At 44.1% G+C, this 16056-nt stretch overlaps 1 protein-coding gene across 1 annotated transcript in view; it reads right to left on the bottom strand.

Annotated features, from left to right (window-relative positions):
• The window catches only part of auts2a (activator of transcription and developmental regulator AUTS2 a), a 363956-nt gene that overhangs the window by 260838 nt on the left and 87062 nt on the right, over positions 1–16056 (bottom strand). Inside the window, exon 2 of the mRNA XM_008289372.1 lies at positions 7306–7518. Within this exon, the coding sequence (XP_008287594.1) occupies positions 7306–7518 (213 nt within the window). The remainder of the gene's footprint in view (positions 1–7305; positions 7519–16056) is intronic.

Genomic DNA, 16056 nt, shown 5'->3' on the forward strand with positions numbered 1-16056 from the left:
TTCAATCACAGCAAATATTCAAACCCAGACAAACCACCTCCAACGGGGAGTCCAGTCCACCATAAATCTATAAATCACTGCTCCCAAACGTCTGACAACAAACACACGAAGACAGCCGGCCAGCCAGCCAGACGGACCAGCAGACAGACAGGCAGGTGGTTGGACCGAGATGTGGGGGGATCAGAAGGGGGAAGTCCAACCTGAGCTCTCCTTGCTCGCCCCCCCTACACTTACAGTCCCCCCCCCAGCACCAGAGAGCAGATGGGCCTCACAGCACGCCCCTCTGTTCACCAGAGCTACTGTACAAAGCGCCACACACCACAGGCTACCACTCCAACATCAGTGAGCACAACAGAGCCTCGTCAGAACAAAACACCCCCCACCCACTCCCACACACACACACACACACACACACACACACACACACACACATCGGTGCCGGAGAACTTTTATTTTGCATTATTGCCAGACGACGGCAAAGCACGTCAACTTCCATAAATGCAAGTGTGAACGCGGGTCAGCAACAGCAAACATGTGACCCCGTGTTGAAAGGCTCACGAAGCCCACCAGTGTGTTATTTACTTAGTCAGAGGCAACTTCTCCTGAAACGTTTCCAAAATCTGTTTGCAGATATCAACTGGGACGCAGGAATAAACAAGCACACGCAAATATCTTTTCCTTGTGGGTTTGTTTGTTTCCTTAAGCTGTGATGTGGGTATATTACAGTCTTTACATTCTGGTCGGGCTCCTGTAAACACTCGTGTGTGTAAAACAAGCACTATGACGCTGCTACCATCTGAAATGTGACCTATTTATGACATTCCCGGACTTCTTCACAGAACCGCACCGTGTTCTTTGACATTCGCTGTTTGCAAAACACATTTCAGCTGCAGAACATCCATGACAAGTGGGCGTAAACGTCTTCTGTAAACTCGCATAATTACAGTAAAAGCAACCTGAAGTGCACGAGCATGGACCTCATCATGGTCGTGAACGTGCAACATGTGTGAGCTGCATCGGTACCGACTCAGGATGTTGCATGACCCGTGTTACACAAGCTGCCGTGACCACTGGCAGGTGTGTATTTGCTGTTTCTCAACGGACGACAAACTGGAGCAGAGAAGAAAACATCACGCTCTGTGTCAGTAGGCCAAGCTTCAACCCAGGAGCCATCACTGGTGACGACAGGTGGGCGGGCGGGTGGCTTCCACCACGAGAAGAAATGGAGGTTTTTACAGAGGAAGAGCCCACATCAGATCAGGAGTGTTTGTTTTCTTCAACAATCACGTTGTTGTGCGCCAGGATTTAGCCACTCAGAGTCAAACTGTACAGGCAGAGTTCTATCGAGGTATCAGAGGAAAAGCATTTGGTGAAGACGACCTGAGCCGTAGCTTCATGGCATGCGGGAGCTTCACTGAGCTGTGAGACCAGACACAATGATCACACGCAGCGAGACGATCGTAGCTCGCCTCCTTCCCCACTCGCCAGATTTGACTCCCTGTGACTTCTTCTGCTTCCCCAAAGTGAAACCGAAGTTGAAGGATCGGCGTCTTGGCACAGTTCAGGAGATTCGGCGCTCGTCGCAGATGGTGCTCAACATGTTTACAGAACAGGACTTCAAGAAAGCGTCACAAGCGTTGCAGGACCACTCAGAGCCGTGTGGCGCTGCTCAGGAACACTGCTTCAGTGAGGTCATTTAAATCAGGTGGAGTCTTTGATTTTTATCACCACAGTGTTGAATTTATTTGATGAGTCCTTGTATACAGATAAGTACCTCCATGCTTGTTACCACATGTCCCTTTATCACCAAGGAGGCTGGACAAGTGAGAGCTATTGAAGCTCGTGCCAGTTCAGAATGTGATGTTCAGGTCTTAACAGCCAGAGAACGGGCTCCAGGCCGGGACAACTGGTTCCAGAGAGGACCCAACACTATGTTGGTCATGGACCAAGACCCAGTGATGTGAGGGGCCGGGGGCATGATTATCATGACCCAAAAAAAACAATAACAACAAAAAAAAACTAGGAAAAATGTATGAACATCCTTGCAAATAAAATCAAAAATCAAAAATGGCGAGTACACCTAATTCAAAGAAGAAGAAAAACCAGAGCTTCAGTGTGGACGTGATGTTCAAGCAGGACCGTGTAGAAAGCCCATGAGGTCAATACTTGGTGCTTCCATGTTGTCTTAACGCTAAACCCATTCTGCTCCTGACTATTATTACTACATGGGACGTGGTGGCTCGAGTTGGCGTCTGATACTGATCCAGAGCATGAAGACATAAAAGGATGTTTTTCATGGCATTATGGAAGGAAATTGAAAGTAGAAGACACTTCCATCTCTTACTATCCTGAATGTCATCACTCTACCCGTGATTCAAGACGTCCATCTGGCTGTTTGGAAATTAATTACTTTTATATCTTAGTCAACTCTGATTGGCTCTAACTCCTATTTCTACGAACATATGAAACCTTTCTACGCACTATCGATGTCATTCAGATAATATTCTCACAATAAAATTGATCAAATAGATTTTACGCATTAGAGATAGATTTTTTAAAAATCCACTTTTTTTGGACATTTTTGAACAAATGCTGAATTTGAGTGGTCTTAAGGAAACAAAGAGTCTTGATTGCCAGAATTTGCTGCCATTTCCTCCAGTAACCAGAAACTTCTAAACATCTCTTGAAAATCTGAAGACTCTAGGACATATATTTCAAAACATATGAACACCTGAAAGTGGCATCTCATTCAATTTCCATCCTGTGAGAGATTTATTGAAGATTTCTATTGGGTAAAAAATTAGGAAAATGTTGAAATTTCAGCTACAAAATTGGCAGATGTCAGTTCCAGATGCCAAAGATCATTCCTGCACAGCTTCAAGAGATTCTGAGGTGGTCAAGCAGCTGATACACAAAAACCGTATGCATGAAGAAGTCACATTTATTCCTGCTGTTCGTACGTCACTGCAATGATAAGCAGGTGACAGAGAAGTACAGTAAAACCTGTGCTGACCAAGTTCATGAAGATAATGTTGTGCCTATATTCAGACATGTGCATGCCTTAAGCTGACTAACCAAAGAGAACAGTGGCTAGTTATAACACCTAAAAGATCTATAATTACTTCTTTTAAAAGTAAATTCTCAAAATCCAGATCCATTACAGACCAAGTGACAAACAAAAAGGAGGGAGAAGTTCCCTCCAACATGATGAAAGAGGAGCAGAATCATGTAATTTGTGGCTTGCTAGTGCACTCTCATCTATCTGCACTGAAGCTTCCTCTATCTGGGTTTTTTTTTTTTTTTCCACTGTGAGGCGATATGTCAGAGGCGCTTATAAACATTTCTCTATTTTCCCCCCTTGAGCTTACAATATCTCATAGTTCAGTACATTGGGTCAGTGCCAGAGATCGAAAACATTTGCTGCAATCTGCGAGCTCGGCTGGAAGGGGTAAAAATAAAAAAGGAAAAAAAAAAAAACACCTCTTGCTTTATTCAACATCAAATTCCCTCTGTCTCGCTTCCTCTCGCCCTCCCTCATTCTGCTTCAAATCAGAGCGAACAAAAAGTGCTGATAAGAGGCGCTCTCTCTTCAGACTGTAGCATTTCTAAATGGAGAATTAAACCTTCAGACAGACCTCTGACATTTAAAGGGTAACCTTGTGTGAGGACAATCCCTCCACATTTATTTATAGTGAAACCAAAGAGAAGATAATAGTTCCACCGGGTGACTCGGCGGCCTGTTTCTCTTTAAAGAGGACAAAAAGGGGAGGGTAAGGCACAGATGATGATCTTTTCAATTATGCACGTCATAAAGTGTGACAGATTAGTTTGTTGCGGAGCATCAAGGTTGATGGGTTGACGTGCAGGTTGCAGGGAGCTCAAGTTTTCTTAAAAAAAAAACAGCCTTCGGTTTCCACTTCAGCAGTGAATCAACACATCGAAACCATCTGCACACAATACGATCACTAAAATAATGTAACACGATCACATGGAGCCACTCCTCTCTCTCACTGGTGACAAAGCAAACATGCTGAAGCCATGACACTCCTGTGATGTGTGTGGAGGGTTATGGGAATGCTTGGTCATGTTTATGCGTCTGCATGTGCATGAATGCATCTGTAAAGTGAGTCAAGTGGCGTCCTCCAAAATGGCGCCAAGACAGAAGTGCCAAAAACTACAGTTCCCCAAATGACCACTTGATGCTGGCAACAAAAACTGAGTTGATCCCCTTAGACCAGCATTTAAAACGTCCAACATCTGACAGCTGAAACACACGTGTTCACAGTCTGGTCCAACAAACGGTTCTGGTCTCTACAGCTGATTCCCAACTCATGACAACTGGTACAGGGTGTAAATAGTGACAGAGTTCAGCCGTTTAAATTCTATCAAGGTTCAAAGTTATGCATGATTTACCTTCTAAACTCCAAGCAGGTTCTTTTTTTAGTGCATTTTTACTCACTATAGTCAATATAAATCCCTGCACCTCTACGGAAACATTCTACCAAAATTGAAAATCATGGAATCAACATTTACGACACTTGTCCAAGTCTCCACAGCTCAACCAAGCACACTCACATTCACACCGACGGACAATTTAGAATCACCAATTAACCTCAGCATGTTTGTGGACTGTGGGAGGAAGCCGGAGAACCCGGAGAGAACCCACGCTGCACGGGGAGAACATGCAGAAAGATCCCCGGCGACCTTCTAGCTGCGAGGCGACGGTGCTAACCACCGAGCCACCTAGTGCAAGGAAATGAAAACTGAAAATCCCAAAATTCTTCCTGTTCTTACAGTTGTTTGTGATGATAAAGGAGTGAGTTTGTCGAGTGTTTTCAACTTGACAGAAGTTTTTGCAGTTCAGAGGGTTAAGCGCCTCTCAGGCTCGACCTTTAGTTGGAAGTTCAGAGGAGTCAAGGATTACCAAGATGGTGAGAAGCTGGACCGAGTTTCAGAACCGCTGTTCAGGAAAACTACAGGAGCATCACAGAGGGTTCACCTCCCCCTGTGGACAGTGTGAGTGTTTGGGCTCATAAGATCAGCTTCAGCCTCAACACTAGTCAGTAGTGAAACACACAACCACAGTCAACACACACACACACACACACACACACACACACACACACACCAACAACACAAGAGTCCAGAGGAACCCCCTGTTTTTAATACACTGCCACACACACACTCCTTTATGTGGCCATTGCTGTACTGTACACAGCCATCAGTGGAGTGCAGGACAACCTTGAAATGGCAGGTAGCACCATCTGTCCATTAGCCAGTACCGGGACGGACATGTCACACAGGCAGCAGTGGTGACCCTCAGCACGGAGGTCTACAGGCAGCAGCCTCACTGCAGTGGACCGCCTCACAACACGGCTGTACGTTCTCCATCACCACACCAGCCACATTACTAATGACTACAAGCTGAGGGCATCGTCTCTTCAGCAGCAGAGGACGAACACAACAAAACTGTCTGATACAAGAAATATAATCCAGATATCTGTAGGATAATGTGGCTTTGCCTTGCAGTGTGCTGTGAAGGTAGCTCACGTCTGAAAAGTTTTCCAATTGGTTCATGCACCATCCAGCACGGCCCACAAATATATGGCCAACAGGTTAAAGGTGAAACCAACATGTGAACCACAGCGCTGTCAGCAGCGTGTGTTCCACCCAACGCTGCAGCTACATCTTTGTTTTTCCCGTATGTCCGCTTGTCCGGCAGCGACCCACACAAACACGTCCTTGAGTAAGCAGCTCAAGACGACCAGCTCTCTCCCAGATAAACAGCAAAGCGTAACCTCTGAGTCTCTGCCTGCGCGCTGTAACAGATAGTCCTTCCTGCCGGAGAAGCGCCGCCGCATCAGGGTACCATAAATATTCATTAGTGACCTTGTCACCTTGCTACACACAGAAATATGTTGAGACGTGCACTGATGTACACTCACCTAGGAGCTATATTTCACACTGGGAGAGCAGCTTGACTTTTTTCATTCAACCACAACATGTAAAACATTAAACCACCGACCACGGCTGTGCTGTGACGGTACCGGGTTCTGCTCCTCGTGGTTGTTTCTCTCTTCTGTTCTGTCACAGATGAATTTAGCTTGTTTTTAATACAGGTCCAAGAAATAATTAATAAGTTATCAAACATTAAATTAACCTGCATCTATTTGAATAAATTGGCTTAATTAATTTTTTAAGAATAAATTCCTCATGCTGAATATTTTCTTTCATTTCTTTACTCCTGTATCGCAGCAAACTGTCTGCTGTGGACAAAACAACACACGTGAGGACATCTTGTTCTGGCATCTTTCACCACAATCTGACTCATTAAATCAAACAACTCATCGATATCACAGATTAATTAACAATGAAATGAACTGTTTGTTGCCGCCCTAGACTGTAATCATAAACGCTGCATGTGATGTGAGTATCAACAAACCCTCGTGAGAATAATGCAACATGTCTTTCTTTAACTCTCCCGTTTAACATCATACCTGTTCGACTACGACATGGTGATCTCATGGATGCATTTACTCATTAATCTGTCACCACCTCCTGCTGTTCGGCTCACAGGTGTTACAGTCTGAAACAAAAAGCTGCTTTACAACTAAACACGTTGTCATTAATCATTTATTTAATTCATGTTTTGCTTATAAATGACAATTAGGAGAGTAAAGTGTCACCATATGAGGTGAAGAGGAGCTGGCTGCATGACAGAATAAAAACAGAACAATAACGTTAATATAACTGATTAGTAGATTTGTGTTGATAGAGATTTACAGCTAAACTGACCACTCATCAAGCACCTGGAGAACCGTTTTAAATCACCTCTAAACAACAGTCAGGCTCTGAGATATAAGCAAACTGTGACAAATAATCCATGAAAAACCTTCAAACCTTCCAGTTCTCGGATGCAGATTCTCCTGCATGTTTATGACCAAACCACCTCCAGTGGCTGCACGCCCAACAATCAGCTGCAGAGGAATCAGCTAAAGGATCTCTTTGCCCTGGCCTTAATACGAGAGGAAGAAAAAACAGCTTGAAGCATTAGCTTGGAAATACTTGAAGAGAAGTCTTTTCCAAATAACTGTTTTCAGCGTCGTGAAAAAAAAGCAAAAGCCAACAGAAATCAAACTGCATTTCTAGAAAGTGTTTCACATCGAGCCGGCTGCTCTCTCAGCATTAGGATCACATGTTTGTTTTCCTGCAGTTTCACATCACAGGACTGAACATCACAGCTCACAGAGGAAACACAGTTTTTATTAATTTTGTGCTATAGTCAGAGGAATGGCTTCAGCTCACCGTGGAGTGCTTCTTGTTGGGGTGCTTCTTCTTCCTCTTGCCCTGCGTGTGCGCCAGCCGGGGGTTGTTCTCCTGGTCTGACGACTGGTGGTGGTGGTAGTTGTTCCTGCAGGCCTCCAGGCTCAGGCCGTTGGGGACTCTGACGGGCCTTTTCTTGTGCAGGGGTCCCGCCTGGTTGTCTCTGCTTTCCTGGGGCTTCAGCGTCATGTTCTTCTGCACAGAAAACAGCACAAGAACAGGCTTAGGTTAGAGCCGCGGCGAGCGGGTTTCACCGTACGTATCGGCCGTACAGCCGTCCTCTGAGACGCCGCAATCACACGGTCCATCAACCGTCAAATCCATGTTCCATTAGATTTCTATATTTGAGAATACCTGCTCATTAGCACACACAAGAGCTCGAATAAAGCCGAATATCTACTCAAAAAAAAAAAGCTCATTTTGACAGATAGCAAATCTCCACTCTACAATAAGCGGTGCAGTGAATTTGCTCTAAATTGAGAGGCAATCGTGCAGAAAGGCTTTAGATACGGCGCGGTAGGGCAAAAATTTTACTCCACAAAGAAGAGAACAAAAACTCACTCGAATTTTTCTTTTCAAAGTTGAGAGACGGACGTGAATAATGAAGAGGACGAGCAAACTGGGCTGGATTCAGGTGAACACGACTTCAGGTTGCTCGTATGTGTCGTGAATAACGAGGTAAACAGATAACAGGGATGTTCAGTTATTTGCTTTATCATCAGCTGTCTAGTAAAGTATCTCAGCACAGTATAGGCCAGGAGTGTCCAGTCCTGGTCCTCGAGGATGTTTGAGATGTTTCCCTCTTCCAACACACCTGATTCAAATGATCGGGATCGTTCTGCAGAGCTTGATGATGAGCTGATCATTTGAATCAGGTGTGTAGGAAGAGGTAAACATCTAAACCATGCAGGACTGTGGCCCTCCAGGACCAGGATTGGACACTCCTGGTATGGGCTGTACAGATGTTCTCTGGTGACACCGTGAGTCTGACGTTCACAGCACCGAGTGAAGCGTAACTTCTGGATTCATGAACAGACATTCATAAGGCTCAGCTCATTTTACAAAGTTGAGCTCCGTTCGTCTCCTCCGTCCTCCTGGCTGTGACCTGGACATCGATCTCAGTGCACCACTCTGAACAATGACTCAGTTCCTAAAAGGAGGAAGGAGGAGTGAGGAGGCTCGCTGGAGGAGCTGTGAGCAGAGCGTCGCTGCAGATGTCTGCTCGCCGCCCGTCATGCACAAAAAAAAGGCAGCTGGAATATACAAATCATGTGAGGAGCGGGACTGACAAATATGTAATATATACATCGCCCAGTCGTAATACATGTCACTGTGTATTTGTATATTGTGCGTCACAACTCTTTCATACTTCACGGCACATGCATGTGTTGGATAGAAATAAAAATGTAAGGCATGTGTACGTTCATGTCACATTATGCCACATTGCAAATTCAAATATAAGTAAATATATGCAGCACGTTATCATGAACACTGCTGGACTCGTGTGACAGAGATCATAAAATAACCAAACAATAGACGGATGATGCCACGCGTCATATTTAATAGACAAAGCGTTAAAAAACAAAAAACTGCCCTGATTCTGAGGCAAGGATGTCTGTTTTGTTAAATGCCTGTTGTTCTCTCCTCTGCCTGTATGTTTGGTAGAAGACGTGGGGAGATGAGGAGCTGAGGAATGAGTCAATGGGAATCACAAGATGAACTCTAATGACTCTGACGATCCCTTCTGGCGCCCTCATCAGCTCAGACTCCAACACTTAGGTTCATGATGAGCCAGTTTAGTAACGAACGCCTCCATCAGCGTCAACTTTACTCTCAGTGTGTCGAGCACATTTAACAATGCTCACACATGAAGGTCCTAAAGTCTGAACATTTAAAACGTATGTGCTGAACATCAGTACGTTAGAGACTGCTCCACCATGGAGGGCATCCTCACCTTCTGCCTCTGTACGTGGTTCACCAGCTGCACATCGGCAACAGGAAAGAACTCCAGAGGGTCACCAAAACGGCTGAGAAGGTCACTGGGTGGCCTCTACCCACACAGGAGGACCTTCATGGCTCTTACTGCCTCAGGAGAGCCAACACCATCCTGAAGGACTCCTACCACCTGGGACACTTCCTGTTGGAGCTGCTGCCGTCGGGCAGACGGTACAGGACCATCAGAACCAGGACTGAAAAACAGCGCCAGAAATGTCTCCTTGTCGCAAAAAGTGCAATATATTGTAAATATACAACTAGCTCTGTCCAATATCTACTTTTTAAAATATTATTTAATTTCATATTTTTATATATATTTCTTTAGTAATGTATATAGTTGTTAACAAAGTTTTTATATTTTGTTTTTGCACCTTACCTTCCATTGTACTCGTTGCAACGACAATAAAACGAATCTGAATCTGTGATGTTACCCTGTTGCTCAGAGCAACACTGTGCTCAGCTGCTCTACACTCGCTCTTCTATAAACACTATTTGCTTTTACAAGACTCTGCTCTGGGTTCTAAATCTGAATTCTGAATCTCTGAGATCACTTGTCATCAATCAGCGCCGTCTGTGCAGTGATGCATGAGTCCAGAGGTTTCCTGTTGATGAAGTGCCTGCACATGGCAGTGGATTATGTTCTTGGTTTATTTCCACTTTACCCTATACATACCAGCTTCCTGTATCTTACCTTCAGACTGTCTGAGCCTCGTCTGAAATCCAGAGTAACACAATAATACTGATGTGAAGTAGAAGAGCCAACAGTAAAGATGGAATAATCTGCAGGAAGATCTCAGATTAAAAACATTCACATCAATTAATAAATTTAAGGGCGTCATAAAGCACATGGTGACAGAGACGTGTGGTTGTTTTTCTTGATGTTTTATTAGTTGTTCTGGTTCTTTAATCTGTATTTGTTGCATCTCAATACGCTATGATTGGCTGCTACCTCGGCCAGCTCTCTCCTGTAAAAGAGATTTTGAGTCTACTGGTTAAAAAAAGGTTAAAGAAAAATAAAATAAGTGAAGCTGAGCTCGTGTTTCGCTGTCAGGCAGAAGCACAGCAAGACACAGCAAAACATTTAGGTTGGGTTTACCCGTCACCACATAAAAACTACATCAGAGGACGTTTCTCTTCACGGATGATAAAAAAAAAAAAAGAAAAAGCTACAACTTCAACATGGCAGGGTCTTTCCAAACAGATGGGGTTATACAGTTTGACAGGGCTGATCAATAGAAGCACTAGTCTGCTGCTGAGAGAGCCGTGTAATGTATCACAGCCGGCAACAGCTGAAGTTATGGAACAAATCAGCTTTGTTATTTGAAGGGTGACCTGTTTTGCTCCTTTGTGGACCAGAGAGCCATCGGTGTTAATACCCCCGGGGAGACATTTAAGCTGGTGAAGCAGCCATCGGTGTGGAAGTGAAAAGCTGCCACAGCTGCTCTAATGACATGTCAATACTCTGCAGCATTAACAGGACGGCTGGAGGGACGATGTGTCTCGTCTGTATCTGCGGCGCTGATGTACGGGTTCTGCAGGAAATATCTATTGGTGAGTTTCACTGTGAATGGATTTGTGATGTCATTTTTTAAATAGTCCAGCTTCAGTCCAATATTTACCAGGTTTGTGATGGAGCATTACGACACGAGATAGCGTCACAAGTAGGGCTGGACCATATCATAGCGTGCACGGTAATGCTAGGGGATGATATGAGATTGAAATATCGCGATAAAATTTGAGGGAAACGGGCAGTACCGTTGTTTTTGTCTAATGCACATGGAGCGAGAAGAACCGAGGAGGAGGGCGAATGCATTGCGTCGACCGACACAGTAGGGCTGGAATATCAGAATATTCAGTCGTGGTGGTGGTGTCCACACATAGACTGTATAAAAGATGGACGGAGCAACCGGCCCTGAAAAATGAAGCCAACCCAGAAGTGTCAAAAACCTGCAGCATCACTACGTCCACTAGCTGCTGGCTCCACAAAGCCCTGGCTCCCATAGACTGGGACTGGAAAAGAAGTGATCACAGATCACCAAATACTGCATTCCTACAGCTCAGGATTGTTTTCTTATTAGTTTTCATGATCAAATCCAGAGATCAGGTGGCCAATCTGAAAATAAATCAATACTGAATTTTTAAAAAATCGTCAACATGTTGCTGGGCAAGGGGCGTGGCTGGCTTCATTGACAGTCAGCAGCGACCATACAGACGAAGCGAGCAGAAGGCGGTAAATGTGGGCGGGGCAGAGAGGGCCCGCCTCTCAATCCGTCTGACCAATCGCTGCTCCTATGGCTCCGCCCCCCTCCCACGATTTTTGCGTCACTGGCTCCAAAAATCCAAGATGTCAACCAGGAAGTAGCAAAACCCTGGCTTCATGTTCTCAGTGCAGAAACCAACGGGTGACGTCACGGTAGCTACGTCCATCTTTTATACAGTCTATGTGTCCACATAGCAAGTTTGAGATCCGAATATATGCACCCACCGCCGGCACCACCTGATGGTGGAAACAGAACTGTGACCTCTATCCTAAACGGGCATTAGCAGCCTGTGCGTCCCACCCACTTCCACCCCATTGGTCCGAATATTCACCCGGGACTCCTCACACCCTCTCCATGAACTGATTGAACTGCTGCCATCAGGCAAACGTTTCCGGAGCGTTAAAGGAAGAACCTCCAGACTGACCAACAGCTTCATTCCACCAGCTGTCAGAACGCTGAAGTGCTGATCCACGATTCTTTATTTAAATGCTTTTAGTTATTGGATCCTCTCTCATCTTGTTTGTACTGCTGTTGTACGTACAGCAACATGACAATAAACTGGATGTGATATGTTCTTCACTACATCATCTGACAGATATAGTTACTTAAAGGTCAAGGTTTTAAATCCAGATATTTTATTTTAACATACTGCTCGTTAATACAGCTTCTCTAACAAGGGTTGTATATATACTGGGTATCTGTCTTTGATTTTTCTTTCCAGTTCGAAGAAAACCAAAAAAGAAAAAGTGCAGCCACATCTAGGTTTGGTTCCTCCTTCCCTAGATGTTCCACCAAACTCGGCCTGAGTCCAGGATTCATCCCACAGCCCACAGAAACAACAGCGAGCTCAACAATACATACGAGGATAAAGCAAAGGCAGATTTTTCCAGAAAACACCAGCGAGAGGAAGAAAAAAAAATCCACCACATCTCAAGCAGCAGCAGCAGCAGCAGTTAGTCACCGATGGACCACCTCGAAGCAACCTCGGTGTGCCTGCAGAGAACGAGTGGAGCAGCGTTACAGATACGCGGCGCTGTCAGAGGGATGAGTTTGATGGGTGTGCTACTGGCACTGACTCACTAAACCATCTCTAAATGCCTCGATTCACTCGCAGAAAAACAAGTGCATGCATCAACTAATCTTGTTTGCCTTTTCCGCCCACACTCATCCAAGGCAAATAATGCAACATGACATGCATTGTCAGCGCGCAGAATAAGTGACAAAGTTATGATGGGGCTGAGAGAGCCTCCATTGTGCCGCTCTTCTGCATGCTTCTAAGCTTCCAAACCAACTGATTGCCTGGAATAAATTATGCACAATATGTCTTGCCTGCTCGCGGAACAATAGCAAGACAAATTCCTTATTTCAGCGCCTTATGATGACACTGAAAGGGAAAGTAATTGCTCAATATGGCTCACTCTGCACCAGCTTTCATTGCTCTGATTGTCTGTCAGCGTACAACGTAATCACAATGTGGCGTTTAGTCACGTCTGCAGGTATCCTCACCACAGCTCAGTGTGTAGCGCAGACACACACGTTAACTAGCTTCTGAGTAACACGGCATAGCGTTATGTTTCACAAATATCGTACTGGCTAAAGCCCGAGGCTGCACATATAAAGATATATGAATTTAATTGTTTAACAATGTGCACGTAGAACTGGATTTATACACATATTTTTATATGAAGACCGACTGATGCTGGATGTTTGGAGCCGATACCGATTTTAGATACAGTCCAACACTTTGTAATGGGAAAGGAGACTAACGAGGTCGTTGTTTATTATCTTTCCAGCAATCATGACAGAGCTCTGCTACATGTGCTGCAGACAGGTGGTATCCTAAACAAGGGAACTGCTTCATTTAACTAATTTCTAAATCACACCGACTATCTATTCCTGAATTATGTTCTGTAACAGAAAGCCGTCACACTGGTTCACATGTTGTCTGATGCGCGCCAGCTAGTGATGCACAATATTAAAATTTCGGGCCGATATCGATATTAGGATGTCTGATATCGCCGATGACCGATATTCCAGATGTCGATATTCAGTTTATCTTCATACCGAAAAATGAGTATCAGTGAGCAAGAAAACTATTCAAAAGAAGCCCAGATTAGACCACATCTTTATTACGGAACAAAAAGCATATTTTAATTTCAGGATCATTTAAGTGAAAACATCTGTGAATAGCAGCGATACCAAATGTAGAGACGCTGATGATAGACAATCATCGGCTAAATTTGTTTATCGGACCGATATATCAGAAAAACACTGATATCGACCGATGTGGTGGCAGATATATCGTGCATCCCCAGTGCCAACATTTCTTTACACTAATACATATATATGAGAGGCCCATATCAGCCCAGCGATATATCGTTCTGTCTCTAATTACAACACTCAAGGGCCCAGTATTAGGAAGAGAGCTGCTGACACCTCACACGGTTAACATCCAACTGCTCAAGGATGAAAATGGACCTAAAATCTCAGTTTAAGAAGTGAAATCACAACCAGTTGGGTTCATTACAGCTCACACAGGAAACCTTCTGTCCATGCTCACGGACCAGAGATGTGTTTTAGTGAAGAAGGACACATCTGAATGCCAGAGGCTGCCTGCAGTAGGTTCATATCTGCATTCCTGCTGCATGCTCCAGTCACTCATTAATAACACTAATACAGTGTGAAGAGGCTCCTTCAGAACATCCACTCCGGTCTGTCTGGAGATAAACGTGTAGCGCCATGTTTCACAGCTATGGAGAGGTTAGATCAAACAATGAAAACCTCTGATTACCACAAGAACAAACGGGGTATAAAATAATAATAATCGGAAAGAAGTCTGTGTGTAAAGATCACAAATTAAACTGAGTGGGTTAAACAGACACTGTTGAATAATGAAACAGGTCTTATCCAGTCACACATTCTCATATCTGGGCTTGTTTTTAACTGATTAGAACATCACCTGTTAAATCTTCTGACTCTTACAGTCCTACTTCTTTTTTAATCTCACTGATGTGCTTTAAAAGTGTGTTTTTAACAAAGTTTTAAGTGAATCTTGTCACTTCCTCCATGCATATGTGACTCGATAATCCGACACTAAACGTAAAACCTTCTTCTATGTCGGATATCAAGGCTGTCGGATTGTCAAGACGGAGGTCCAGATACGAGGAGGGCTTGATGCTGGAAGGCTCATTAGTTGTTAATATTTATTGTTTATAGTTGTTATAATAACTAGTAGGGCTGGTCCCAATAGAACTTTCTGCTCTCTGGATATTCAGATATTAATGATGAATATCTGAATATTCGGTGCGGTCGGGGGACACTTCCACCCCGGGGCAGCGCTCTGACGGGGTGGAAGTGTCCAGAACACACAGGCAGTACTTGGCTGCTGATGCTAGTTTACGTAACGTAATAAACAAAAATACTCGAAATCAACTCTAGCTTCAAAAGAAAAGGTAAATAAATGATAATAATCTCACCTACCTCCTATGAAGATTAAAAGAGAAAAAGGGTTTTTAAAAAACAGGCTTCTCCATCCTACTACTGCTCTACGATAACACACAATTATTTACACGTTTCACAAAGTTTAGAAATCCACAAAATCCACAGAGCACCGACTACTAACTATTGCTGCTGCTGCATCCTACTAGAACATCTGTCTCCAAACTTTTTTGCCCCACAGACTAGTTTCAAGCAACACAATGTCAGACGGACCGGTTATTGCACACATTACAAATAGTATATTTTATATTTAACAATATTTTTTTTCTATTGTAAGTGTCATAAACAAATAAAATTACTTTCTATTGCTAAATATGTTTCACTTTTTCTTCTGTCTGGAGTCTCTTCCTCTTTTCAAAGAAGCTCGCCAGAGACATTTGTTTTTTTTTTATTCAGAGTCAAGTTCAGAAACAAGAACAGGCGGAAGAGAATGGAGACAAGCGAGTCATTTTTCAAAATAAAACATCCTGCAGACGCCGGCGAAAATAAAATAAACCAATAAAACGTATGTATTCTCTCTGTGCGGCCTGGAACCAAATGACCCATGGTCTGGTACCGGTCCAGTGGTTGGGGACTGCTGTCCGATGACACAGACAGCAACAGCATGCTGGCGTCGCCTGGTGGTGGCGAAGCTGGAGAGGTGTTCAAATAGATTAGGGACCCGCCCTCTGACCAATCATGTGGCAAGAATCAGGCGAGGCAGCCAATCAGCGGATACCACCTGCTCCTAATTCACTCATTCACAAACCGGGAACACACACTGAAGAAAGACACGATGCAGCGAAACACAACCGAAATACTACAAATGACCCACAGATAGAGAACACTTACAATCTGACTTCCTGCTGCATTCGACAACAAGCTCAAAGCTCATCTGCAAACACACACACATGGAAACACATGTCTCCAATCTCCAGACAACAACAGACAGAGTAAACAATAATCAGAGATCTAATGAATGCTAATAAAGACTGATAAG

The sequence above is a fragment of the Stegastes partitus genome, unplaced genomic scaffold, assembly GCF_000690725.1.
Source record: "Stegastes partitus isolate 25-593 unplaced genomic scaffold, Stegastes_partitus-1.0.2 Scaffold610, whole genome shotgun sequence".
In the NCBI taxonomy this organism is placed as follows: domain Eukaryota; kingdom Metazoa; phylum Chordata; class Actinopteri; family Pomacentridae; genus Stegastes; species Stegastes partitus.